This window comes from Ambystoma mexicanum, chromosome 2p, assembly GCF_040938575.1.
Source record: "Ambystoma mexicanum isolate Mex_15411 chromosome 2p, UKY_AmexF1_1, whole genome shotgun sequence".
Classification (NCBI taxonomy): domain Eukaryota; kingdom Metazoa; phylum Chordata; class Amphibia; order Caudata; family Ambystomatidae; genus Ambystoma; species Ambystoma mexicanum.
Genome location: NC_090923.1, coordinates 1,410,823,437 through 1,410,851,050, shown reverse-complemented (window position 1 = coordinate 1,410,851,050; position 27,614 = coordinate 1,410,823,437). Strand labels below are relative to the sequence as shown.

Here is a 27,614-nt window from a genome sequence, read left to right as displayed (position 1 = left end):
GTGGACCCAAGGAACAAATCCATCGAAAAAGAAATCGAAATGCCGGACCACATGGCGAAGAAGATATATCTGTCTAATGTGACTGGCAAGGGTGGAGAAGGGTGAAATACGCCTGAGCAGCAGCACCAGGCTTTAACGGAACATCGGAAAAGCACAGCGTTTGTGGAGGTGAGTGAGAGTGCACACAGTGCTTTGGGAACTGCTAGCGTGGATCCCAATGTCTGTACTGATTGTCCTGATGACCCTGTGATAAACTGTTTCCCTCTGATGCCCTTCACAGTCAATGTATTAGTAACCACCAGCACTGCATCGTATTTAAATGAACAAGAGAAACTGGGCAAAAAGACTTGTATCGACACTTTGAAGCTGACTGAGATACAATTTCCACATGACAGAGAGCTTGGAACCCTGTGGGGCTGTTGGGAGGCAAACATTGCAACCTACGTCACTAACATCAACGGAAAAAAGAAAGCTGATGCGCCTAGTGCAAACGAACTGGCCCCAAACTAACCAGGGGCGGAGGAGAGTAAGGGTGTCTCTCTTTCAGCCCCAGCAACATCAGAGTTCCGCTGCAAATCGTACAAATAAGACCATCAATTTTACTACTCAAGCAATTGCACCCAAGGGCGACCGTAGAGAATTGAGGGGAACACAATCGACTAATCAGTTAATTAGTAGCCCCCTGCAGAAAAGATTGACAAACACAAAAACGTAAAACATTCAAAGTGTTCCTCGGGCTGACAGCCATCTGTTTTGGGGTTCCAAAACACAGGTTTTTTTTTTCAAAATTCAAATTCAACTAAAAACACTGGACTTGAAGCCTCTGCTCCACCTAATAAAAAATGTGCAGAAGAAGTGAAAGATGCAGTGCTATTGGAAAGCATGACCATTTTGGAGCAGACGGTTGTTCAAGACGAGTGCTTAACCCTAGACAGCTAAAATATAACTAATAAGAGAGAGGTTTTTCTTAAAAGGCCAATGAACCTGAATGTAAAGGTTGTGATAACTGGGAAGCGCGAAGTAAGAATCGAGGTTACCCTTGCATTCCAACGAAGTTCAACATACAGCAGAGGATGATAACCAGCCGCCCCCTGCCCCCCCGATCCCCTTCTAGCACCCAACGATGGACCTAAGCCGTCTAACAAACAAGTGTATTGGAAATACCGGAACCTTTAGAAGGAATGGGTGGACAAGTGAGAAAGAAAAGGACTGATTCAGACAGATCCATGACTTCATCATTGAGTGGATCATCATCAATAAAGCCATAAACCCTACCAACAGCTAAATCAACAAGAGATCCAAGATTGTCTGAGATCCACTCGTCAACATCAGGCATTAACACCAGTACTGTGGCTGCATTCATCTGTCACTTTTGCCCCATTTACAAAATTGTGTGCAAATATAAGTGACCAAATCAAAGACCAAACCACCCTTATCATGATGCTCCATTCCAAGATGTTATTTGTGGAAGGCTTTGTTACAGCAGTCCACGGAAACTTGGACAAAAACACTGAGCAAATATATTTCATAGCATCCTTAATCTCATAATTCAGGAGAATAATAAATTAAGACAATCAAGAATCAGGGCAGAAATAAATGATGAAAGCACCTTGGGAGCAACAAATAAATTGGTGAGAGCGGAATCTAACATAAATGACTCAGCCGGTCCTGACCCAATGACTTTCTACCGGAAGTGGCCAAGTGCACAAATCAATGCAGTCAAATGGAGTGTGTTGAACCCACAGTAACCTTGGTACAGGTGGTGGAGGATGAGTCTTTGCCAGGGCATGGCGCAAGGGAAGATGATGATGGGCGGTGCGTCCAGGATTTGGAGTTGTCTGGTGGTTTGACCAAGACCAGCAAGTGCACCAAAGAGTATTCCATATTCTCAGTGAAGAAACAATGAAAACATTGTCTGGAAATCCAACAGCTACCTCAACTACAACAGCAACTCAAAAATCAAAAAAACCTACAACTAGTCAGGAGATGTAAATCCAACGACTCATAAATGTTTTTGAGAAGCCCGGCTATTCCTTTCAGCCAGAAGGAAACATTAAGGGAAAAACAAGAGCCACCAAGGAGGTCCAAAATGGCGATGATGAAGCAAGGGGTAACAAAACCCTTGAGGATTTCCATCAATGTGGACCCCTGTTGAGTGAACCCAACAAAGTTCTCCTCATTATATCAACGTACTCGCTTGAAGGTGAAGGTGAGGAGATGAGACACCATAGTCCATCACTGTCAGATGGCCTGGTAGCCCACTCAATGGTTCTGACCTCAAGAACAACTTTAGACCATCAGCGTGAACAGCCAAAAGTGATTTTCTTTGACATTTCCCAAACTTTGGAACAGGAACGTCTGTCTATGATCTTGGAGAAAAGTCGTCAGAATGAAAGTAGCGAGGTTCACCAATTTAGTACGGTCGTTAGCGCAAAAAGGGCTGATCCACATCAAGGGAAGGTGGACATGCTGCTTTTTTAACGTAACAGAAGCGTTTGGTCCTGACTTCTAAAATCACCCAGATAACCTCTGAGCAAAAGGATAGGGCCCCAGTTGAGATAAGACTTGCAGAGAAATCAAGCCCAACTAAAAAAGTATAATATTGCAAAGAATATTATATCTTGATGATGGCTTGGTAATGAACAGGGCAAATGTGTTGATGCTACTACATCATATCCTAAGACTATGATTAATAACCACCAATGATATTGCAACGCTTGAATTCTTAAACAAACGTCTCTCTACAAGGTAACTGTTCACCTAACCTCCAACTTAATTAACCAAACCATCTTAGACTGGGTTTTGACTTACTAGAGGCATCTGTAGAAACCACAGCCCTAAGCAAGTGGTTGAACGAAAAAATGGGAAACAACGTAGGTGAACACAAGTCCAATGTCAGTGAAGAGACTGAAGGGGTGTTTAAAAAGGCGAGATAAGAAGATCTGTTGACAACATCAGAAGAACGGACCCTGTGGATATCGTACAAACTGTTTAAGATCACAGTAGAAGGAACTGAGCATTCTACTAGGAATGTGATAATACAGTGGGAAAAATGCCCTGAAGCTGAACAGAAAGAGTCCTGGAACTGGTTGGCAGAAGCATTAGTACTCAACAAAAGAAAAGACTAACTAAATTATCTAAAACCATCGAATGGACTGGTGTTGAGTTGTTGGCGCACGAGAGGCGTTGGGCATCTTTTTGGCAACAACAAAGTGAAATGGGATAACTACGATATAATTTGCCTGTAAAGCTATGATCCGCACCGATTTTAGATGATTTGAAAGCCAGTCTGTATCCGGCTTTAAAAGGAAGCCAGGTTAGACCGGTATCGGGTCTATTGACATTAATCCAGAACGGAAGAGGGTTGGAAGTATTGGCAATGTATAATCCAAATGTGTATATTCATGTCCTGCTGACTCGAAAACGCAGAATAAGAACTAGATGTTCTGAATGTTTGATTGTGTGCAATCTGTACTGGAATTCAATGGAAATTGAAGATTCTACCTTTTTGAACAAGGTCATGGACATAATAGACCAGATTTGTGAATCTCTTCTGGATCCAATAATAATTATCTGTGGAGATTTAAACATGAAATGTCTAGATTGCGTTGACAGGTCTAGACCTGATGACAATGTGTCCTCTACCCAGGCATAAAAAAAAGGTTCTGCCTGGATTGAGGAGGCTCGTTTGAGGAGTCTGTTGGGACAGTTTTTCTGAGGTCCTACTAAGTGCTTAATAAAACCATACTAAACCCTCTGCATTGTCCACAAGGCTTTCTGGGGCCTGGGGCCTGGGCCCAAAACACCTTTAGCTATCCCTCCACAAATACCTCCCCTCTTGAGCTCTTCGCTCCTCTACCTCCAACTCCCTCAGGGTCAGTTGTTTTTCAAAGAAATGAGCTGGAGGTAGATCTGTCTTCGGCTGGGGCCTCCCTCTGGAATAGCCTCCCTGCCTCTCTAAAACTTGAGGAGAACCATCTCCGGTTCCAGAAGCATCTCAAGTCCTTCCTCTTTGCTTCTGCCTTCGCTCCCCCTCTCCCCTGCTGATCTGCTCTCTCTTGGCACTGTGCACCTGGCTACCCTCTGTCCCTTTGGCCCAGGTACCTGCTCAACCTGCCACCCTCCTACACTGCCTTCTGGCCACCCCTTGCACATGTGACTGTATCTGTACACATACAGTCCCCCAGCCCCCGCCATTTTCTTCTATTTCTGCACTTATCAGACTTACCCAGTCTGCTGCTGTAAACACAGCACTTTCCACTTGCTGGCTGCCCTTCCACTGTTTATTGCCTCTATTATCTATTTTTTTTTATTTATTATTATTTATCTCTTCCCCTCCATGCACTTTTCCCCTTCCCCTTCCCCTTTCCTATGCACTTGCGCGTTCTCAATGTCACTGGGCCTAGTAAGATCGTTGTCGTGTTCTCCCCTGTTCCCCTCCCTTGCCTTGTCGCTCTCTGAAACACCTGTGTATGAGCGCGATACAAATAAAATATCATATCATACAACTGAGACAGTATAAAACTCCACTCTTAGTATAAGGCTGTACCACCAGAGTATTTGGTAGCATAGACAGAGCAGCCAGGCTTATTTTAGGCAGGAGAGATGGCTGCAGGAAGGTAAAAGAACTAGTATTATACCAAGGGTTCAACAGAAACACTTACAACCAGTACTACTATAAAAAATAAAGGTTTATTATAAAAATAGTTAGGCCAAGTTAGGTCTTGGGGTAAGTACTTTGTCATAGAGTCATAAACACATTATAAAAACACAACACAATTCTTGAAGGTACACAGACCAAAGAATAAACCTTCTTCAGAAAAACTAACAGTAATTCTAGGGAAGTCAGACCTTCTCAAACACATTTAGTATAAGACACACCTTTGTATGGGGAGTAAAGCCATCAGTTACGTTTAGATTACTTTACAGTAAGTCAGGGGTAGTAGACCCTGTCAGTCATGCACTGACACTCAGTTAAGGAATCACTTAGTAAACCAACCCTGTTACCAGGATACTTTTCTGAATAGTGGAACACAGATTCAAGAAACAGTATTTATTTATTTTGCATTTATTTCAGCACATAAAACCTAGAGGCATCTAAGCGCTAGTTACAGAAAGTGCATAATACATTAGAGAGGTGCAAAGTTGCGCATATTAGTTACAGGCAAAATAGGTGAGTGTATACAGACTAGTGAAGTCTCACCTCATGGTGCGGGGGCTACATCAATTGTGCATGTACAAATAGGTAAGATGCGACATAATATAGATGCACAGATTGGGAAAGCCTCACCACCTGGTGCGGGGGGGGGCTGCATCAAGTGTACAGGTACACATAGGTTAAGATGCAAGGATAATATGGGCCTATGTAAGTGAAGCGATGTCAACAATTAGGGATAATGTCAATGAGAATAATGAGCATATCTCCAGCAATAGAGCAGGGTAGTGGTGGCACTTTATCAGTCATAAGAGGAATACCCAATTCAAAAGAGCAACAATAGCTGACGAGGGAGAGGGTAAGAACTGGCGGGGAGGTTACAACCATCCTTACCGTGAAGGAGTAAAGAAATATAAGAGAACAACCTGCTAGCGCCACAAAATGGGCATGGTGGCAATGAAGCAGATGGATTGGCACATCAGTGGTGCAGAACAAGAATGGATTTTCACGTTCAAGTAGATGGAACAGCGACATGGAGAGGGGCATGCCCCAGCACCGGACAGGTCCAGACAGGGACCTTCGTGTGGGCCTTGGTGCTGAGGCCAGCTCCCTCTCCTGCCAGCTTCCAGTAGGCCAGTAAAACATGAACGCCGAGCCAATCAGGATCACTGCGAGTTCATCAAGACAGCAACCATTGGAGGCACTATGGTGCCGAGGAAGAGTGCAGTCATGTTAAGATTGTTAAGATGGAAATAGACAGCTGAGTGCGCGCTTCAATACAAGGCCACAGCATCTCAAGGCAGGCAGAAAGTAACAAGACTAGATCACTACTTCCAGAGGGCCGCAGCGGCACTGCAAGGAGCAGATGGAAGTAGCATGCCAAAATGTGTTAAAAAAACACCCAAGAAGGGCTCACCTTTGATGTAAATGCTGCACGATCTCCAGGGCTCAGGCCACAGTGCGGGTAGGGGAGGCAGTTGAACACAGAAGCAAGGGAAGGCAGGAATGAATGGTTGATTCTGGACACAGGCCTTCGTGTGGGCCTTGGTGCTGGGACTGTTACTCTCACAGCCAACTGCCGGTAGACCAGTAAACACGAGCGCCCATCCAATCAGGATCACTGCGACTTTGTCGCCACAGCAAGCCTTGGAGGCACTCCGGTGCTGAGGAAGGGGGCAGCCATGTTAAGGTGGAAATAAACAGTTGAGTTGGCGCTGCAGACAAGGCCACAGGATCTCAAGAGAGGCAGAGAGCAGCAAGACTAGATCTCTAAACCTATAACTATATTCAGATAACACACAATTATACCAGTGAGTAAGACCTTCTGGTGTAATATATGATTACAGTTGCTTGTCAGATCAGTGGTACCCAGACTAAGGTAATAAATAACTTTCTACACTAATTTAGGATTGTACCAGGCAGACTAAATTCAGCTACACCTACAGAACACTTTTTAAGAATGGCACACAGCTATTCTAGGCAGGTAAAACCTAAAGATGTAATATACTATTACAGTTGCTTTTCAGTTCAGTGGAACACATACTATGGTAAGCAATAACTCGCTCGATTAGTTTCGGATGGCACAAGGCAGACCAAGGTAAGGAAAACCTACAATACACTTCTTAAGAATTACACACAGCTATTCAAGATTAGTATAACCCAAGGCAGACTTATTCTAGACAGGCTATACAGCAGGTCAGGGGAAGCGAGACCCAGTTGGTAAACGTATGCACTAATATTCTGAAAGAAATAGTTAAGTGAAGCCAACAGAATTACTTTTGGGAAAGGGGCACAACCAATTCACAGGTGAGTAAAATAACCTTACATATACTTTTCAGATTGGCAGAATACATTCAAGGTAAGTAACGACTTTTATAACTGTTCGCTCTCAGAGTTACAGTTACCAACCAACTCTTTCACAAGTAAGTAACCTTAAAACACTTGTTATACTTTTCAAGGCAGAATCCTTTTCTTATCCATCCCCTCCCTAGTCTATCGCATAAGTTCTCTGAGACAGAAGACGGATCCTAGTGGTCTATGTGCCAGCTGTAGGCAGGGTGAGATAGGGTTCCGTTGCAGGAAAAGTTCAGTGTTCATGAGGAAGTCTCTTCCAAACATGTAAGTAGTTCACTTTAGAGTTAGAAAGGGTCCAGGGACTTCTGAGAAGACACCCAGGGAGGAATCCAGCAGTGGGCCTGGGTGAACAAAACACCCCAAAGGCTTTACAGAAATCACAAAAGCTTAAGGTACGTAAATACTCCAGCCAACACAGTACCTCAGCACAGAAGAAGAGTTGCAGCAGGAAGACTTCAGGATCTACAACCAAAAACCTGGTCAATGGATTCCTTTGTCATGAAGATGGAAGCAGGACTCTGGAAGGGATTTTGCAGCAGGGATCAACGGCGAAGGCTCCAGGCAACAGTTTCTTCATGGCTGGATGCAGTTCTGTATTTTTGGCACCCTTTTCAGGTGCCAGAAGAAGATTGAATATCACCAGTTGGATTCTCGTCGCTAATCTGGTCCAGCACACTATTGCGGGGACTTCAAGGGCTCGATTCATGTCTCTGGAGGTCCAGCAGGATGCCACCAAAGTTTGAGCTCGACTCGGATGACCGTGCACCGCACACTGGCTCGAGGTCCCAGGGTATTGGTGTATTGCAATCTGGCAAGGTCGCAGCACTTGGTGGGATGGCTCAAAATGCAGGTGGTCTTGAGTCTAGTGGATCTCACCTGTCCCTGGGTTGGGGCAGTCATTATCAGAGTCCTCCGTTCTCGTGGAAGGTAGGGCTACAGCAGGCACTGGTTACACAGCAGGCTCTCCAGTTGCTGGAAATCGTCTCAGCTGAGCTTTCCTCCTCTTCAGATTCAGGTCCAGTGGTCGACTATCTCTTCAGCTTCCAGGATCTGATATTTATGCAGGAATCCAGCCAATCAAACAGGCGTCCAACATTCAAACCTTGCGGGCTTGCAGTCCTTTCAGGGTAGCCAGCCTCCCAGTTGGAACTGTATTCTCGCAGTCAGTCTGGAAGACAAAGGGGTGCAGAGGTTTGGACTCGGGCCATCACCTCCTGCCTTCACAGATAGTCTGGAGCCTGGGCGTGATTGACCTAAATCTCCCTCCGGAGATAAAACTAACACAAAGGACTTTCCCATCTTGGAGGGCAGGTGAAGAACCGAAAAAGAACAAGGAACACTAAAATGGTGAAAAAAGAATACAGGGTCCATTTTGGTGAAATGGGCACCCATGGGTGCCTTCACCACAGCTGTGGAAATAGCCTGCAGTAAAGGTGCACCGAATTAGTAAAAAGGTTCACTGCCACCACCCATTTAAGGTAAGCCATTGGCCTTCAACATCAATTAAGTTCCCTGCAAAACTGTCATTTTAAACGGCCTGAAAATGAATGTAGTTTAATTCAAGAATATTCATTTTGCAGTCGACGAAGGGCAAAACATCCAATCTTGGTATTTAGACAACGAAAAACTCACTAAAGTGGATTCTATTGTGTACCTGTGGATGTGTTTAAACGCTAGTTTAGGAGACGCGCGAGAAAACCTTTTAAGATCAAAAAACGAAAAGTTTGGCAGCACAGGGATGGCCTAGTGTGGTACAAATATGAGAAATACTCTCCCCAGTTATATATTTTACATTATGAAGGTAATCCCTATATTAACATATGGCACTAAAGCATTTTCTGCCCTCCCAGGCAATGTTTGGCCAGCCCTAGAGTGGTTATTTTGAAGAAAGATTCTCTGAATCCCCAAACATGTACCCATTCAAGTGATAAGGTTGGAATTCGGTTTGATCTCCCTTTGTGCTATAGTCATATGAAAATGTTTTTCACTATATCATAAATGCATTTCATTAAACCCTTTAAGAGGATTCAGGCTGGTGAAGGGAGTGCTTTCCAGAAACAACTATCAAACCTTGGATGACTGGAAGAGGGCATGCTCTGGGATTTTAGCAAAACTAGACCACATGGAGCATTCGTTATTGGCAAATCCTATGTCTGTGAAAATCAAAATATGGCAGAATGACTGGATCGAAACGCAAGAGCAAAGACAACTCTATAAATTAAATACTCAACCTTTCCTGGAATGTAGGCATTATAACACGCTTCCAAAGTATTTTCTAAAATTCCTGAGCAGCTTCTATCGAATGCAATATATGAGATTTGGAATAAACCTATATCAGCTGAAAAAGTATTAGCTGTCAAAAATAGACATGGAGACAAATGTGTAAGATGTAGACTTCATACAGTTAATTATGATAAGGAAACACTTAGACATTTGTTATAGTTTAGTCCAGCTATAATTGATATAACAGAAAACAATTTTTGTTGTTGAGTTGCGCATAGATCCAGAATTTGAATGCGGTAAAGTAAGGATTATAATTATATCAGATCCAAGATTTTCAAAACAATAGTTGCTGAATATGTCATTTGTAATTTATTAAAGGAGTCCAATAAATCCTACAGCCAACACGCGTTTCGACCAAACGGTCTTTCTCAAGGCTCTAATATGTCAACATTCAAGAAAAATATGCAGAAAAATAAAGTAAAAAATTTGAGTGAATTATGTTCATCCATCAGAAAAATGCAACAATATTATAAACAATATAACAAAAACAATGAATTTTTAGATATTACATACCAAGTCATTTGTTCATCGATGTAGCAGAAGAGGTAAAGGGGAGAATGGGTACATTAAACAGTCATCAGAACATATGTAGATTAAATCCAATTTTCCAAAGAATCTCCTATATTAAAGCACATGCATAGGCAAGCCTAGTTGTTGCACTCAATAGCCTTTACACCAAATGGTGATTATATAACTGATGGGTGTGTACCATAGAACCTGTTCATCAACCCCGGTGATCCCAGCTGATATCTAATACAGTAAGGATGTATTAGTCGAAAAATTATATATAAGAATAATTAAGTGAAGAAATATTCATAGTACCAGTGGCACAAATTTTAGTTGCAGACCCTCCAATGGTGAGCTAAAAAAGAAAGAAAATGATCTCGAATAGAAGTGGAAACCCTGTCAGTGTGAAACCCCAAATAAATGGTCTCAAAAGGAAGGATGTGTCTCACCAGCAAATAATTATTTTCCCAAATTGGGTTCCCCAGTGGGACGTTAAACATTCAGTATCTGAAGATTTCGATCCACAATCTTAATTGGTATGGATGTCTTTAGCCCATAAATTATGCTGAAACTGTGAACACTTGAAACATATAACATCTATAATGAATAAATGAAGAAAATAAGGAGAAATAGTAAATGTTGAAGTGAGGAAGTATATTTGGAGATCCTTTTACCTTGCTTTCACTAATGTACAATCGCCATGTGAACACTTGAGAGTGTTGCCGTGATTAGCCCATACATATTAGGTACAGATACCTGTTGAATGTAATGATTCAAATAAGTAGGATAAAAACTAAGGTTTAGTCTATTGCTATTCGTCAATTTGGATATGCATTCTCCCCTGATTATCAACGGGTATAAGAACGGGTTGAATCCCCTGTTTGCGTTCCGGATTTAGACGCAGCGCCATTTTGCAAATATTTAAATCTTGTAAACAAAGTGTGTGACGTCACACAAAACGTCCGACGTCACGCACATGCGATGTAACATACAGGACGATGCTTGAACAGATATTCGAATCATGCTATATAACCTATGCATAATTAGGGACATTAATGCTTAGGAGAATGCAGTACCACTACTAATGGCAAAAATTATATATGAATAAGGAATATAGAATGAAATGAGCTATAAGGAAAGAGCAATATGTTAAATTAGTATCAAAGGGTCTAATAACTGTAGAGTATTGAACTATTCGCAATGTCAAAGGTTTATTTTTTATTTTCATTTTTTATAATTGATATAAGGTCACAATTCTTAGGCATATTGTTTGATGAATTGACAGTGGTGACCCCGGATGAGTGGTGGATTATTTTTGTGTGGGCAATGGATATCTTTGATTCTAGCATTAGTTAGGTTTCTAGAGGAAGTTTTTAAATTAATAAATTAATTGATCAACAGCAAAGAACTTAGGAGATGATGAAATAAGAAATTAATATACTATGTAATATCTTTTGTTCTCCTTATCCTTTTTGGTCTTCTTTTTTTTTCCTGCTTTTTTATTTCCTTCCGTGACCCTTTTTCCTTTTAACATTGTAAATTTGTACATGATGTTTAACTCTAATATTAGTTTGTGATGTAACAAGGTGTAAGGTTTATATTAAGACAAATACAAATCAATAAAAGATGACCCTTCTTTCACACTGCTATCCTCTTTAGGGTGTAGCCTTGGTTATTCTTTAAAGAATGGGGTCATATAGCGAGAATCCCTGCTGCTGAGGTGTTTTTTTATTCATGAGCTCTAAACTTAGGATCTGGGAAAATCATTCTAACAAAACATGCAGTGCGGATCTATAACTGGAGTTCTTGACATTCGCATCAGGCTCCCACTACGTTTATGTAAAAGAAAGTTCTTAAGTCTTGTGTTGTCTCCGGAGTTATGCAGGCACACGAGAATGATGCTTTATTCACATGTAAGTTGCAGAAATCCATTTACCGTGACTTGAAATGTTGCACAGGGACACACCCAAAGGCCCATTTTTGAGCACTCACAGCTCAGCAGTAACTGCCACACAGAAATATGAGTAAATGACATGCAGCTAACATTCCTTGAGCTGTCCCCGATCTTCACTCACCAAAATTCTATATTCATACACATCGGACCACTGAGACAAACACAACATCATAATGCATGTACTCCACTCACTCAAGCCTGATATAACACTGTTCCTTAGTTTTTCCCTGCTACTTAAGTTTTTAGGATTCATCCAATTTGTTAGGTTTTCAGCTTCCACCCTATTCCATAGACTCTAGTATTCCTCTTTAATCTGAAGAGCATCATTTGATACCATGTTCCTTAGGGTTTCTAGCTTAGGCCTCTTTCTTAGGCTTTGGGCTCATTTGTGACTGATCACTACACTGAGCCCCACTTCTTCCCCTCCTGTTCACTCTTGTTCCCTAGTCCATTCCAGCTCCTCTGCTTCCCCTGCACCCTACATGTAACCCTCAGGTGCTTTCCCTTTGTGCTGTGTTCCATTGCTTCCCAGGTAGGTGTGTGCCTTGTAAGTTCAATACTAAATAACGAAATATGTTCTAGTGCTTTGGGCACTGCCCCTTCTCCAGCATGGGGTCACATGCTCATGAATATTCCCTGTCATCAGGCTGGGAATCCTCAGTAGAAGAGCACATTTTTTCACTTTTACTTTAATACTTTATTTCTCCTCTAAACCAATCACTGTCCTCTCGGTCATACTGCGCCCATCCAATGACAGTCCTCTCCCTAAGCCCCACCTCTGGCAGTCATCTTCAGATTTTTACTGCACGCTTCAATGTTGGGAGTCCTCCAGTTGCTCTCCAAGCTATCTGTATTTTTCTTCCAAGTTTCTCGTAGAACTGTTCGAATGTTTGTTTCCACCAGAGCCTGTGTGCTCTTTCCTAATCAGCCAGCAACGGGGGTCCCTGTTCATTGAAGTTTTGGGCCCCTCAAGGGCGAAGATCCGTCAAAGTTTTCTGGTAGGCCATCTTGTCCACCGGTCCAGATCCCAGTTCAAAGCCCTCTTAGGGTGTGGGGGGGAGGCCCCAAATCAGCCCTCCAAGGTTGGCATTCAACCGATGGACTGCTCATCCATGGATGACGACGACCAAGAGTGCATCCATACCATCCACCAGGAGGACGATGACGACGCAGGGCCTAGCACTCCATTGTTCCCTTTGTAGCCAAGGGACATATCCATGGACATCCTGTCGACTCTCCACACCCTGATGAATGGAGATACAGCAGAGGTTGCCCCCAGCACTGTCTCCTGTGGTGCCGCCTCCTCCACCACGTTGAGCCCCAGACTCTGCCAGCAGGCCCGGACACTGGTATGGACACGGCCACGGGAACTGACGAAGATGAGGACTTTGGCCCAGCAGACGATGAATCACTGCACCTGGACGCCCCTCATAATCTCTCCACCAGATGAGGAGGGATCATTCGACTCGATCTCCAGGGCCTCCGAGCTGTTCCAGCTGGTGCCCGAAGAAACCAGGAAAGAGGACTTTTGTATCAGCGACGAGAGTCCAAGAGGAAGATGATCATGGTGGTACCCTTTCTGAATGACATTTGGGAGGAAGTACTAGCCCTCATGAAGAACCCAAGCACAGCTCCAACAATGCGAAACAGGTTGGAAAAGAAATATAGGGTTCCAGAATCTGCGACAATGTACTTGAGGTTGCAACCGTCACCGGACTCTATAGTGTCGGCTGCTGCAAGGAAACGTTTGACTAAGACAATAAGGATGAGAAGTTGGACGGCATGGAGAAGAGTTATTTACACGGCGACATCCACGATCAAGGCGGCCAATGCTCTGGCTATCTTGGCCCGATGCGACCGGGAGCTATGGTACAAGCTGGCCCGTTCCTATAATTCCTCTCAGACGACAAGAAGATGGAAGCTCTCGCCCTCTGGCAGGAAGGGGAGGAGGCGTTGGACCATGCCATTACAGTGCCAGTGGACATCGCGGACACAGGTTTATGGCAGATAGGAAATGGAGTCTGCCTTCGTCGGCAGGGATGGTTGAAGGCCACAAACTTTCATCAGAACGTTCATGCGTAGGTGCTGGACATGCCCTTCGACAGGGAAAATCTGTTCTGGAAGGCGGTCGACAAATCCCTTCAAGCCATAAAGACAGATACGGAGACGGCACGTTCCCTTGGCACTCTTCAACAGCATCGCTATTCTTCTTTTCGCTCCTTCAGGGGTAAATAGAGCAGATCATCCAAGGGATTCTCCACATCATACAGACAACCTCCCCGATCCTCCACGCAGGAAGCCTACAGAGGTTGCTCCCAGGCCTACGGTAGCAGATGTCAGTGTAGCCGTTGCCTGCAGTGCAGGGTGCCAGCACCCAAGCAAGCCTGAACCAGCCAAGACATCGGGCACCCACTTGTGCACCCCAGTGGGAGGCCGGCTGACTAGGTTCGTCAGCGAGTGGAGAAAGATCACCACCGACAGATGGGTGGTGGATGCTCTCGCTCAGGGACACATCTTGGAGTTCCAACGCAGGTGCCCACGTATTCCACCGGTTCCCTGTCAAGAGCGTCACATCCCTCAGCTCCTGGAAAAAGTGCAAGCCATGTTATGGAAAGGGGCAATAGTCTATGCCAGATACTTTCAGGTAAGAAAGAAGACAGGGGATTGGAGACCCATCCTGGACCTTAAGTCCCAAAAATTCAGGATGGTCACTTTGCAGCATGTGCTCGGCCAACTGGAGGAAGGGGATTTCTTGACGTCGTTGGACCTAGAGGACAAGTACTTCCATGTCCTCATCCACAGGAAACATCGAAAGTTCCTACAGTTCGTGGTGCAAGGCCAGCATTACCAGTTCAAGTCCCTATCATTCACCTTGAAATCGGTCCCAAGAGTGTTTACGAAATGCCCAGTGGCGGCCTATATGTGTCTTCAGGGCATACACGTATACCCATACCTGGACGATTGGCTGGTACGCGCCCGCTCTCGAGAGCTGGCTGATGAGCAAATGAAGGAGACCGTCCGACTACTGACAGAGCTGGCTTCGTCCTCGGAGGAGAGGCTGGCGGCCATTCAAGAGAAGTTGCAACATCTGTCGTCGGCTAAGACGGCCACGGTGTGGGCCATCAAGTCGTTGCTGGCCATGATGTCCTCCATCTACCTCGTCCATCTCTGCAGGTTGCGGATGCAACCCCTACAGGAATTCTTGGATGCACATTGGATACAAGTGTCCAGGAGTTTCTCAGACAAGATCCCTCTCAACGAGGGGTTCCAGCGGGTGATAGAATGGTGGAAGGTGCGTTCCTACATCACCCAGGGGACGAGATTTCAAATCCTGCCATACCAGGAAACGGTCACCACGGATGCCTCTCTGGAAGGTTAGGGGGCTCACACCTGATGTCTGCCGGCCAGAGGTCTTTGGCTTCCAGAGGAGAAGTATCTGCCCATCAACATCCTAGAGCTACGGCAGTGTTCTGGGCCCTCAAGTCTTACCTACCGTCTATGAAGGGCAAGGCGGTGAGGATGATTTTCACAGACAACACCACCATCATGTTCTACATCAGGAATCAAGGGGACACTCAATCCCCAGTGCTTGCCAAGGAAGCTCAGGACTTTTTGCACTGGGCCATCGGACAGAGGATGTTCCTTGTCCCTCTCCACCTGGCATGCGTCAAGAACACAATTTCAGACTCCCTCAGCAGGGAACTGCTCTCCTGCCACGAGTGGGAACTTCATCAGGATCAGGTGGACCACCTGTTCGTCAAATGAGGCAGTCTCCCAATCTATCCTTTTGCCACAGCGGCGTACTCCAAAGGCCAGATGTTTGCCAGCTGATTCCACCAACCGACAAGCTTGGGTGACACGTTCTCCTGCTACCTGTCAACACACTCAGTGTTGATACAAGATGATACTCATTGTCCTGGGGTTGCTGAGGCAGATTTGATATCCGGACCTACTCAGCCTGTCAGCGTCACCTCCAGTCAAGTTGCCGGAGGTGCAATCCTTCATTTTTTATTTTTTTATAAAACATTTTATTAATTAATTCAACCAAACAGTACAAACCAAACAGACAGTGCATATATCAGCAGTTACATTATACATTATTCACTCCTAGCCACTGCTTCCCTTATCCCTCCCCCCCTTACGAGTCTATTACTTTACACATTCTGTTTCTGCATTCTGTGGTACGGTCTCTCCTTCTGTGGGTTCTGCCGGGTCTGGTATTGACCCAAACAGCTCGGCTATCAATGATTTCCAGGCCATCAGGGACTTGTCTCCTCTTTCCCCCCTGCATTGCTTGTTTCTTGCCATACCATGGTTTCTGCCTCCGCCCATTTCTGTAAATCTCTCCACCACACTTCCACTCTGGGTTTGTGGCAGGTCTTCCACCCCATGGCAATTCTCCTTTTTGCAAGCACATAAGCCAGATCTTTCAGTTTACCCACATGCTTAAGCTTCTGTGATCTTGGGAACCCCCCCAACAGACAGGCCCACACTATGTCCACCACATTCTTAACGCCCTTTTTTTCCAGTCTCCCTTTTATTTCACTCCAAAAGCGTTCGATGACCGGGCATGGCCAGAACATATGCACCATGCCCGCGTTCTCCTCATCACACTTGGGGCATGCCTGCCGTCCTGCATTCTCAAACCTCGATATCCTTTGGGGTGTCATATATGCCCTGTGCGTAATATACTGTTATATCTGTTTCAATCTCATATTTCTAGATACCTTCTTATGATACCCCTGCGCCCGTTCCCACATCTTGTCCTCCATCGGGGCTCCTACTTCCGTTTCCCAATCTAGTCTCAAATGTGTGACCACCTTCCCCACTCTAGACATCAACATCTCATATATTCTAGATATCTCATGGCCTCCTTCCGCTATGTCGTATATCACATCTATGGTGGCATTTGGTTCTTCCTCCAGCACAGTTTCGGGCCATATTTTCTTAATTCTCTGCACCATTCTGTGGTATGTAATATACTGGCCCGCATGCAACCCAGTTTCTTCCCGCAGCCCCTCAAAGGTAATGATAGAACCCTCCCGCCAAATATCACCCATTGTTGCTAACCCAACCGGTTCCCAGTGGTTTCTGATAATCATTCTTAACTGTTCATCTGCCCCTGTTAACGCAGACAGTGGTACTTGCAGAGAGCATGGGGACGGGTTCTCCATCATCTGGCATGCCCTACGCCACATTTTCCAACCTAATAGTATCATTTTAGGGCGCCCTATCATTTCTGCCTTGGGTACCCACATCAACTCTTTCAAATAAAATGGTGCACAGTCGCGCCCGAACAGCCTGGATTCAGAGGTCTCTTCATCGGAGAGCCATTTGCCAACATACTGCAACTGGCTTGCTACATAATACACCTCATAGTTGGGCAATTTTATCCCTCCTTTGTTATAAAAATTCTGTAGCTTCCATAACGCGACTCTGTTTCGCGTGCCATGCCATAGGAAATCCCTGCACATGCTATTCAATTTGGCGAAGAACTTCTTAGGTATCAAGTATGGTATATTCCCAAAGTAGTGTAGGAGCATAGGCCAGGACCACCATCTTGAGCATTGCTCCCCGGCCCATCATCGCCAAGGGGAGATTTGCCCAGAACCCCATGCATTTTTCCATTTTTTGGATGGCCACCTCTGTGTTGCACCTATGCTCCTCTTCCACTGTGTGGTAAATGTCTATCCCTAAGTACCGAAATGTGCTGACCGCCCATGGTACTTGCAATGCGGGTAACCGCTCCACCGGAATCCCTTTATACCCTCCTAATGGGAACATGCTGGACTTCTGGGGGTTCACCGCTATACCAGACAACCCCGCATATCTCTCCATTACTTCAGGAAGTGGAGATTTTCTTCCGGGTGCCGCAAATACAGCAGCATGTCATCTGCATATAGGGAGATCAGATGTTGCTCCCCTTTCGCCTCAATGCCTATCGTGTCGTATTGTTGTCTCGGGTATATTGCTAGGGGTTCCAGGGCCAGTATATAGAGCATAGGAGACCACGGACATCCCTGCCTAGTGCCCCTGCTAAGCTGCCACCTTCCCGATATCACTGGTCCTGTCTTAACTCTAGCCAGTGGCTCGCTATACAGTATTTTTGCCCACCGCACATATCCAGGCCCCAACCCATAGCACTCCAGGGCCATTTAACCGAATCAAAGGCCTTTATTGCGTACAAAGACACAATTGCCATTTCACCTTCCTGTTCACTGCCGCTCTCAATAATTCGTTGAAGTCGTCTATGGTTATTGGTGATGTTCCTGTTGGGGACATAACCCGTTTGATCAGGGTGTATTAGTCTACCAATAACCCTCTTCAGTCTATTTGCTAAGACAGCAGTCAATATCTTGCTGTCTTGATTCAGCATTGACAAGGGTCTATAGGAGCTGCAGGTGTGCCCAGGCTTATTAGGTTTGGGAAGTGATATTATAATTGCTTCTCTCAGTGACTCTGGTAAGCTCCCCGTCTCAAACACTTCTTTTAACATTTCTAACAGTGGGGGAAGGACCTCTTCCATGTATACTTTGTAAAACTCACTAGGGAGTCCATCTGCCCCCGGGGTTTTGCTAGTAGGCAACTGCCTCACCACCTCCCCCAATTCTTCTAAGGTAATCGGTGCATCTAGCTCCTCTTTTTCTTCCTCACTTATCTTTGGCAATCATATGTCCTCCAACGTTTCTCTTATTGTAGCGCGACTACTCTTACCATCGTCTCCATATAATGACTTATAATAGTTTGCAAATTCTTGACTGACTTCCTCTTGGGTGTCAGCTACGCTCCCGTCTTCTCTCACTATGGTCCTGATTGCGGCTCTGGGGGTCTCGCTCTTATATAACCACGCCAAAAGTCTCCCTGGCTTATCACATCCCGCATGCGGTCTCTACATATTTTTCATAGTTGAGATTACACAATCTATCCCAATATTCCGCGCATTTTTGCTGTAGCACGATTATCAATTCTGACTTCTCAACTATACCATCTTCGCCCCTTAAAAAGCCTCTTCTAGTTTCTCCTCCGTCTCCTGTAGATCGGCTAGAATCTCACCTTGTAGACCTTTAGACTTTGCTATGGCTGCTCCCCTCATCACAACTTTGAAGGCCTCCCATAGTGTTCCTGCCGAGTCCACACTCCCAGTATTCGTCTCAAAATAATTTACAATCTCCTCCCTAAAAAAGGGGTCTCTCAGTGCTTTCGCTCGTAGGCGCCATGTCGGTATCCTCGCTCACGGGGGGCAGTATTGCCATCCGAGAATCATGGGCGAGTGGTCCGAAAGGACCCTAGCTTTATATTCTATCTGTGTAATCTCCGCTATCACTTCAGGTGTAGTAAAGATATAGTCCAACCTCGTGAGTAGTTGCTGTGGGGAAGAATAATGTGAATATTGCCTCTCCTCGGGGTGTCTCGTTCTCCATGCATCCTCCAGGCCAATGTCACTCAGCAGTATCTGTAGCGCTTTAGCGGCTGGGGCAGGTCTGTCCATCTTCCCATCCGATCTATCCACCCTTGGGTTCATTACGCAGTTGAAGTCCCCTCCCCAGATAACCACGCTCCCCACACACATGCTCAGATTAGTACACAATGTTCTGATGTACGCCGCTGTGTTCTGGTTCTGGGCTTACGTATTTACTACGCAGGTACAACATAACTTTATTTCTCTTTAAATAACTATTGAGCCCTCTTACGTTCCATGTAACTATTTTAAGGTCCCTCATGGCTGATTCGAATTCCATTCCTCCTCCCGCAGGTGCAGTCTAACTTTAAGTTCCATTCCAGTCTATATAGGCTCGATCCCCAATTTAAACTCCCCTTAACCAAAAACACCCCCAAACTCCCCGTTCCCCTGCCACCTCCCATCCCCAGCAACACCCCCCTTAACTGTTGCCCAGCTCCATCCCTGGATCTCAGGCACCCCCGCATCTAGCTCTTTCTGGCCCTCGCTTGTACTCAAAGCTCCGCAGGGTGAGGTCGCCCTAATGGCTAACCTACTGCTACTAAAACGATTGTTCGGGGGGTAGAGTGCTTTCGCCCTGCCGCTCCTGTTTGCTTCAGTTCAACCACACATTGCTACACAATTTGCGTATGTATACGAGCTGCTATATTCCAGTTCCTTAAGTTCGTTGCAGTCAATGGTATCCCAGCTAACTGTCTACCATACTCAGTCGCACCCATCAGTCTTAGTCTTTATCCTAGGCACTGCTGGGATGCTCACTCTGTGCCATATCAATATACATACAGTATTCCAGTCACTTATCGTGTTCCTCTTGCGCCTGCTCCGTATCTCGTTCCGGGCAGCCCTGCAGGTCCAGCCATGTCGTTGCTTCTTCCAGAGTCTCAAAAAAGTACATTTTGCTCTTATGCACCACCTTCAATTTCGCGGGGTACAGGAGCATGTATTTTATTCCAGCCATGCATAGCCTCCTTTTGATTGCCACATAGCTGTACCGTTGCCTCTGAACCAGCATTGTATAGTCAGGATACGCTTTGATGGTGCTTGAGGCCCTTTCAATCGTTCCCCCTTTACGAAAATGCTCCAATATCGTCTCACGATCTTTATAGTTCAGTATTTTTGCAATTATCGCCCGGGGAGGGGCCCCAGCTTTCGGCTTCCTCATAAGGGCTCCATGTGCACGCTCCACTGCAAATCCTTGCGAGAGTTTTTCAGCCCCTATTCCTTGTAAGAGTAGGTTCTCAACGTAGTCTGTTGGGTCTTGTCCTTCATTCACCTCCGGCAGGCCAACCACGCGGATGTTGTTCCTTCTTGCTCTCCCTTCCACTTCCTCTGCCCGATTCTCCAGGTTAGCTACCTGTTGCTCCAGTACATGAACCTCCTTTGCATTGTTGGGGCTAGTGTCGGTGTTGGATTTCACCGCACTCTCTAGGCTGCTCGTCCTCTCTGCCAACGCCCTAACATCTTGCCTAAGCAGGGTGACTACTATGCCTACTGCATCTATTTTAGCCTCCAGGGAAGGGCGCAGGTCTGACATCGCTATCCCCCATGAGTCTCTCAGCTCTGTAATGGCTGCTAGTATCTGGTGATTTTCAGTCGCCTCGGTGCACTCCGCTGGTGCCGGCAAGCCTTTGGGTGCTATGGCCGCAGGAGATTGCTGCATTTTGGCGAATGCCTCCATTGTGGATTGTTTATTCTTGTTCTTACCGACGGCCCCTCGCCCTGTCATCTTGCGGCATCAGTTGTGTGCCCGAGGTTGCTTGGTCTCGGGTGTGTTGATCCTGCTCCTCTTGAGTTGATACTGTACCAGTGTGAATCTCCGGGTCTGGGGCAATTATCCCAAAGGAGCCCCAGCATAGGTTTGTGTTTGTTGGGCTATTTCTTAGTGAGTTGTGTCCTCCCACGTTTTAGTTTGTCTTAGTTTGTCTTATTGCGTCTTAGAGATCACGCTTTCCCTTGTCGTGATCACCTAGCTTCCGGGCTCTTTACAATCTGCACCCCACCTTCTGCATCCCCAGCAGTCCCTCTTACGTCCACCTCATCTTGAATTCACCCTACATGCCGTGTCTCCATGTGGAGGCGTCCACTTTTTAACTCTTTGACTCCTCAGGGGTCATATGCTTATCTGCAGGCCCCCAGAGTAACCATAGCACCCAATGTTATAATTCCCATTATTACCAGGAGCACAAGAGTACCTTCATTGAAGCCAGTCCAGTGGTTTTTCAGTACGTCTTTCAGTAGCCGTTGCTATCAGGTGCCCGTTTTCACCATTATCAGCCACTGTTGTAATCTATAAGCAGCCGCCGTTTGCATTTGCTGCCCTTATTGCTGGGACTCCATATCCAGTTACACAGCTCCACACACACGCGCCACTATCTTCCGCGCGGCTGTCCCGAACTTCACCATTCAGTTCAGGCATCAGCTGTTAACGTGGCAACAATGTGGCCTTTTAGTCCGGGCGCGCGGCTCTCATTTCTTACACAAAGGAAGCGCTCAGATGGCCGCTCCGTTTGGCCCCACTTTCGCAGCGCTCGGCAGCATCAAACTCGCGCAGCCAGCTCCCTCGATGGATCTCCCGGGGGAGCTCGGCTTGCGCTACAATGTATACTTAATTCGCCGCCCTGAGACTCAGCTGCTCAATGCGGACTGCGATCAAGCATGGAAATGCTCCGTCGGGCACCCCATCTCGAGCGAGCTCTGCGCTGCACTGTTTATACTCGGGTTTCGTAATTCTGATGGTCGGGGGTTCCGATTCCTTTGTCGTCCGCCATTTTGTGGGACTACATGCCCACTGAGTCGCTCATAAAGCAATCAATATCTCGGGCCCGCTTACTCCAATGAGCCTGCAATTTGCTATGGTCGTGGGGCGCACCTTCCGACGTCTTGGCTTATGATTACAGGAACTTTTAGCACCATTTAGATTCGTGGACACGGATCAACGGCGGATCCCCAGGAGCTGCTGCACAGGAGCACGTCCTACTCCATGGCTAGTTAGCCACGCCTGCAATCCTTCATTACGACCGAGGATTGCTGACCCTGAAGGCATGGCACATGCAGCCTTAGAGTTTGGAGGTTATGAGTTGCCAGCGCACTGCAGGGAGGTCCTCGCCAAAGCCAGGGCGCCGTTGACTCTAAAGTGCTATGGCCATAAGTGGAAGCGTTTTACTACATGGTGCCAGTCACCGAAGATTTCCCCTCTGAGGGTCACGGCTCCACAGATCCTTCCATACTTGCTGTCATTGTCAACAGCTGGGCTGGCTCACGCATCCATCAATGTACACCTGTCGGCCATCTCACGTTACACCAGATCCACGGGAAGATCCACGCTGTGGTCCCACAGACTAGTCCAGGAGTTTCTCAAGGGGCTTTTCCTTTTTTTCCCGCCAATGAAGGCTCCTTCCCAGGGATGGGAACTCAACGTGGTTCTGACGAGGGTCATGGGGGCATCTTTTGGACCTTTGCATCAAGCCCCACTCAAGTTTCTGTCGTGGAAAATGTCTTTCCTTCTGGCCATCACCTCTGCCAGACCTGTGGGTGAGATCCAAGCCCTATCCTGCAAGCAACCGTATCGGACTTAACACGAATCGAGGGTGGTACTGCGTACTCACCCCTCTTTCATGCCAAAGGTTCCATGCAAATTCCACCTCAACAAGCCCTTGGTGTTGCCTCTTTTCTTTCCGACGCCTTTGTCGCCAGCAGAGAGAGCCTTGCATTCGCTGGACGCTGCTTGTGCCTTGCTGTTCTATGCAACACGCACAAAGAGATTTCGGAAGACTTCTCAATTGTTTGTGAACTTTGGTCCTGTGAACCATGGGAAGGCCTTGTTGAAGGCTTCCATTTCAAAGTGGCTCTCCGGTTGCATCATGCACTGTCATCGGCTGGCGAACCGGCCTCTGCCGGTTCATCCGAGAGCCCATTACACTAGAGCGATCACTCCGACAATGACGTTCCAGTCTGGTGTGCCCCTGCGTGACATCTTTAAGGCAGCAACATGGACGTCCACGCATGCCTTCACGAAGTCCAGAGTCGTCAAGGCAGTGCTATGCAACCTGTTTGCTTGAGGTGAGTATATTCCAGGGGTACGTTTTAATTTCTTCTGTTGAGCCTTGCCACCTCCCTTTGTTGTGTAATGTTGTACTGCTGTGTATTTGTTATTCATGAACACGCTAATCCATGCCAGACCCCATGCAGGAGAAGCTTTAAGTTACTTACCTGTAACTGTTGTTCTCAAGCATGGGTCTGACATGGATTCACATGCAAATCCTCCCTCCCGCCCATCTGCTGCTCGTCTTGGTCATACTGCCACTTTACGTGCTTACCAAACCTGAAGATGGCTGCCAGAGGCGGAGTTTAGGGAGAGGACTCTCATTGGATGGGGGCTTTTGTATGACCCAGAGGACAGTAATTGGTTTAGAGGAGAAATACAGTTTTAAAGTGAAAGTGAAAGTTTTTTCTTTTACCGAGGATTCCCAGCCTGACAACGGGGAATATTCATGACATGCAAATCCATGCTAGACCCATGCTGGAGAACAATAGTTACAGGCAAGTAACTTAAATCTTTCTCTACAGCTTCGAATTATGCTGTGTATTTTAAAGTCTCATGCTTTGTGTCATCCCTAAGGGCCACACATCAGCATCTCCCTGAGGGGTCTCTTGGTGATGAGTCCTTTTTTTCCTTACAGTTGTTCCTGGCAATCTGCACTTACCTGCTTTGATGAACTCTCTTAAGAAAGCCCCAGAGCAAAGGATGAGTCCTGCCCATATTGCTGATGCCAACCTTTCCCCCGTACAGCACGAACTAAGGCGAGCTGATGCAAGCATGAAGCGGTCATACAATGATGGTGAGTCAGAACTTTTAACCCTCAACACATGATGTGACCCAAACATCACAGACTGATTCCTAAATATGAATCCCACAGTCTTGGAATACTACTTAAATGCACACAGGTCTGAGCAACCTCTGCCTTTGGATAGCTTTGTTGTACATAGCTCTGCAAGCAAAGTGGTGAGTTAGGTGTTGTTAATGAGCTGGGGTAGGTGCAAAACCTGAGGGGTTGATGAGTGCAGACTGGCCGTACCAGATTCCCGGGTGCCAATATAGTTCTTTGGCAGTGACACTCAGCTGTATGTTTTATATGAAATATATGTAGCTATTGTAAATATTGCTTTTATGGTCTATTGACCGAAATAAAGCTATTGACCTGAAGAATTTTATCTGGAAGTGAGAGCCCAAGATCTAATAAATTGCAGCATTCGGAGACTGTGTTGGCTGCTGTTTCATTGGATGTGTAATAGAGCTAAAGATGTGAGATTTAGCATGATTCCATCAGGTTAATGTGGTGTTGGCAGACTTGAAATTGCGGACTGCAAGATGGCCTGTTTGTGTAGTGTAAGGTGGTAGGCGATTGAGGTGAGATGGTTATGTGAGGTGTCAGTAATGTGAGGCTCCCAACTTGATTTAGATTTCTCAGAATTAAACATTTTATTGTGCATAACATTATAAAATAAGCCCTAACTAAACCTAATCTAGCAGGGGATTCCCTGCCGAGTCTAGAATCTATGGAAAAACCTCCTAGCATTCACAAAAATAACCCTCAAACTAAACAACATAAACATTCAAAACAACTTAGTACTAAATGGGTTTCCTGGATGACTCCCTTTCCAGAAAAAATAGATGAAGTTCAAGACAAATGTACTACTTCCACTTTGACAACTTCTCTGCTTTCAATTTCTGCTGCGTCTTATTTATACAGTTTGCCAGGGTGCTGTGAGGTTTGCTCTTTTCTCAGCAACTTCCTTGTTATTATAGCACTGTGCGAGCAGACTCTCTTGCCCCACAGTTAGTTCCAGCTTATACTTCTTCCAGCTTCAATACTTCTGACAATAATATGGACGGCCACAGTATTACTACTCCTACTACGTCTTTTGAGATTAGGCCACAGTTCTGCTGCTGCTACTACAACTTTGGAAATTAAGTAATTTTGCTGTTACAATTGCAACTTCAAAGATAGGCAACCTATCAAGACTTTGTCGACCTCTACAGGCTGGCAAGGCACTCTTCTTTCCGTATCATAAGAAAGGGCAGACTCTTTGCCTGTCTTGCAGCTACCATAGAATCTGCTGTTAGCTTTTAGACCACCTCTTCTTCCTTCATATAGTCTAAGCCATGCAGATTTGAAAACAGCAACTTCTATTAACAAGTACCCAGCTCCCTTCCCCAGCTTCATATACACCCTTCATTCAGTGGTTACCCCAAAGTTATTGTGCCACTCTTCCAGCTTTGGATGTTCTTGTCCCATTCAATTTAGAGGCATCTTGGGTAACAGTGTCTTTAACAACTTCACAAGAATGTTGTATGGTTCTTGAAAGAGAAGGTTTCACTTTTATAGAGTTTGCTCTATAGGCTTGGGTAATACTTGTTCTGGCGTCAGCTTCTACTTCTACAACTGCAGCTTCAGCCTTTAATGTGTTGCAAGATATACATGTTCTACTAGAAACAAAATAAGGCACACACAATTTTGTTTGCCTCTCGAACTACCACTTCAAAGAGAGACACGTTCCCACCTATTTGTCTGAACTCAGCCCCCAAGGTATCGCGAAGCATTGTCTCACTCGAGGGCTTTGAAAACGTTGCTTGCAACACTTAAGGAAAGTCCATTTTATTTCAATTAGGCTGCCAATAACGTTCTCTGTGTTAACTGGAGACACGCAACCGCTCGGCAACAAAGTAACACTGAGGTTGGGGAAAGAAAGGATTTCAATACATGCAAGTGTTTTATATCAGCGCGTTCTGCTTTCCCTTTAACAAAAAGACTTTCCACTTATGCAGTTAACATTTACCAACGTAGATGACCGCGCAAGTGCAATTAAAACTGGTTACAGTTAACAGCAAGGGAAGTGTGCTGTTCAGGAGTACAGAACTTCTCTTTCCAACTCCTAATTAAAATGATTGCGGGCTGCTTCCCGACTTTGTTTCTTCTCCTGCTACTTCTTGCAGAACTCTTGGGATCCACACCCCTCTGCTGCACGGGTGTCTCTGATCCGGCCTCATCAAGTGAGAGACTCCTCTCCCGTTGCCCTCAGCTTGCTTCTGCACACAGGCCTTGGGAACAGCGGCAACTTCAACTCTGCATTCACAGATATGAGGCATACCTGGAAAAACTTCCTGTTGCTTACAGGACCAACTCAGAGTCTGCAGTTGAAATCTGCCTCCTCACTACTCTGGTGTTCCTGTTGTGGTCACACTTCCTCGTGAACAGCTGGCTGCTTGCTCTGCTTCTTCTACTTCTGCTACTGCCGACCTTCCAGCTCCTTCTCCAGCTTCTTTCTACTACTACCATTCCCTGCTGCAGCCTTTTATGCCCCTCAGATGGGCTAATTGGTTTCAGGTACAGGACCTTAAAACTAATTGCCTGACCTTGCTTATAACCATTAGGCTTGCCTGCCTGACTTGTACTCCTACCTGCCTCTTCAGATCTCCTCTTTTTCACAGTCCCTGAGGGATTCTGGGACATGTAGTTTATTTTGAGAACATTCAATTTCTCTAATTCTTTACAAGTTTTAAAATGGGCTTTCTTCCCCAGATATTAAGAGACAAATGATAAAATATAGCCCTTGGTGAACAGAAGGGGCAGAAAAAGTCACATTTTGACAGTTCCTGTTGGAATACCTTGAATATTGTGGGAGACATGGGATCGTAGGGGTACAAAAATTGGTTTCTTGGGTTCAACACGAAGTGGAGTCACTCCTTCAGATTTTACCTTTTTAACCTTAATAGACGATCGAGATGTATAAACATGGCAATAGGCCAATTCCTCCTGTCTGGATCAACAGTATTCCTCTCAAAGGGAAAAATACTGTGTGTGGCCCTGTGCAATCTCCCCACTTCCCAGGGCCTGGTCTCCACCCAAATGATCTTCCCGCAGTACACCACCGCCAGGATTGGGATCAGGAAGCGTCTGCACTCTCCTTGCCAGAGACTGTAGGTAGGGTTTAAGTGAGGGATCTGCAGGATTCTTCACAGTTAGTTGTGGCAAAGTGGGGGTTTGTGATTAGTACTACTGTTAGGAGGGATTTTCAGTGCCAGCCCCGTGTTAGGGTTTTAAAGGCCAACCAACCGAGGTAGTGAGCAAGGGCCTTTCGCACGTGGTTTTATCAAAATCTCTCAAGGTAGAGTAGGCTGAGCAGTAAGGCAGACTTAAGAGGTTAGGGACTGGTGTGCAAGTACAGTTGACAACCCTTGGGGACAGCCAAGCGATAGATTTCCACAAGGAAGTATAAAAGTATTAGGCCACGACACACTCTGCAGGTAATAATCAGGGAGACTGCACGCTTCAAAACATCATGTCTGCACGCACACACACAAACACACACAAACTTTGTGATCTCAAAGTGAAACTACACAA

At 45.7% G+C, this 27,614-nt stretch overlaps 1 protein-coding gene across 8 annotated transcripts in view; it reads left to right on the top strand.

Moving 5' to 3' along the window:
* Positions 1-27,614, top strand: part of LOC138567561 (uncharacterized) — a 2,466,350-nt gene that overhangs the window by 1,300,227 nt on the left and 1,138,509 nt on the right. For all 8 annotated transcript variants that reach the window (XM_069645900.1, XM_069645903.1, XM_069645902.1 and 5 more), the window contains one exon: positions 23,892-24,050. In XM_069645900.1, the coding sequence (XP_069502001.1) occupies positions 23,892-24,050 (159 nt within the window). The remainder of the gene's footprint in view (positions 1-23,891; positions 24,051-27,614) is intronic.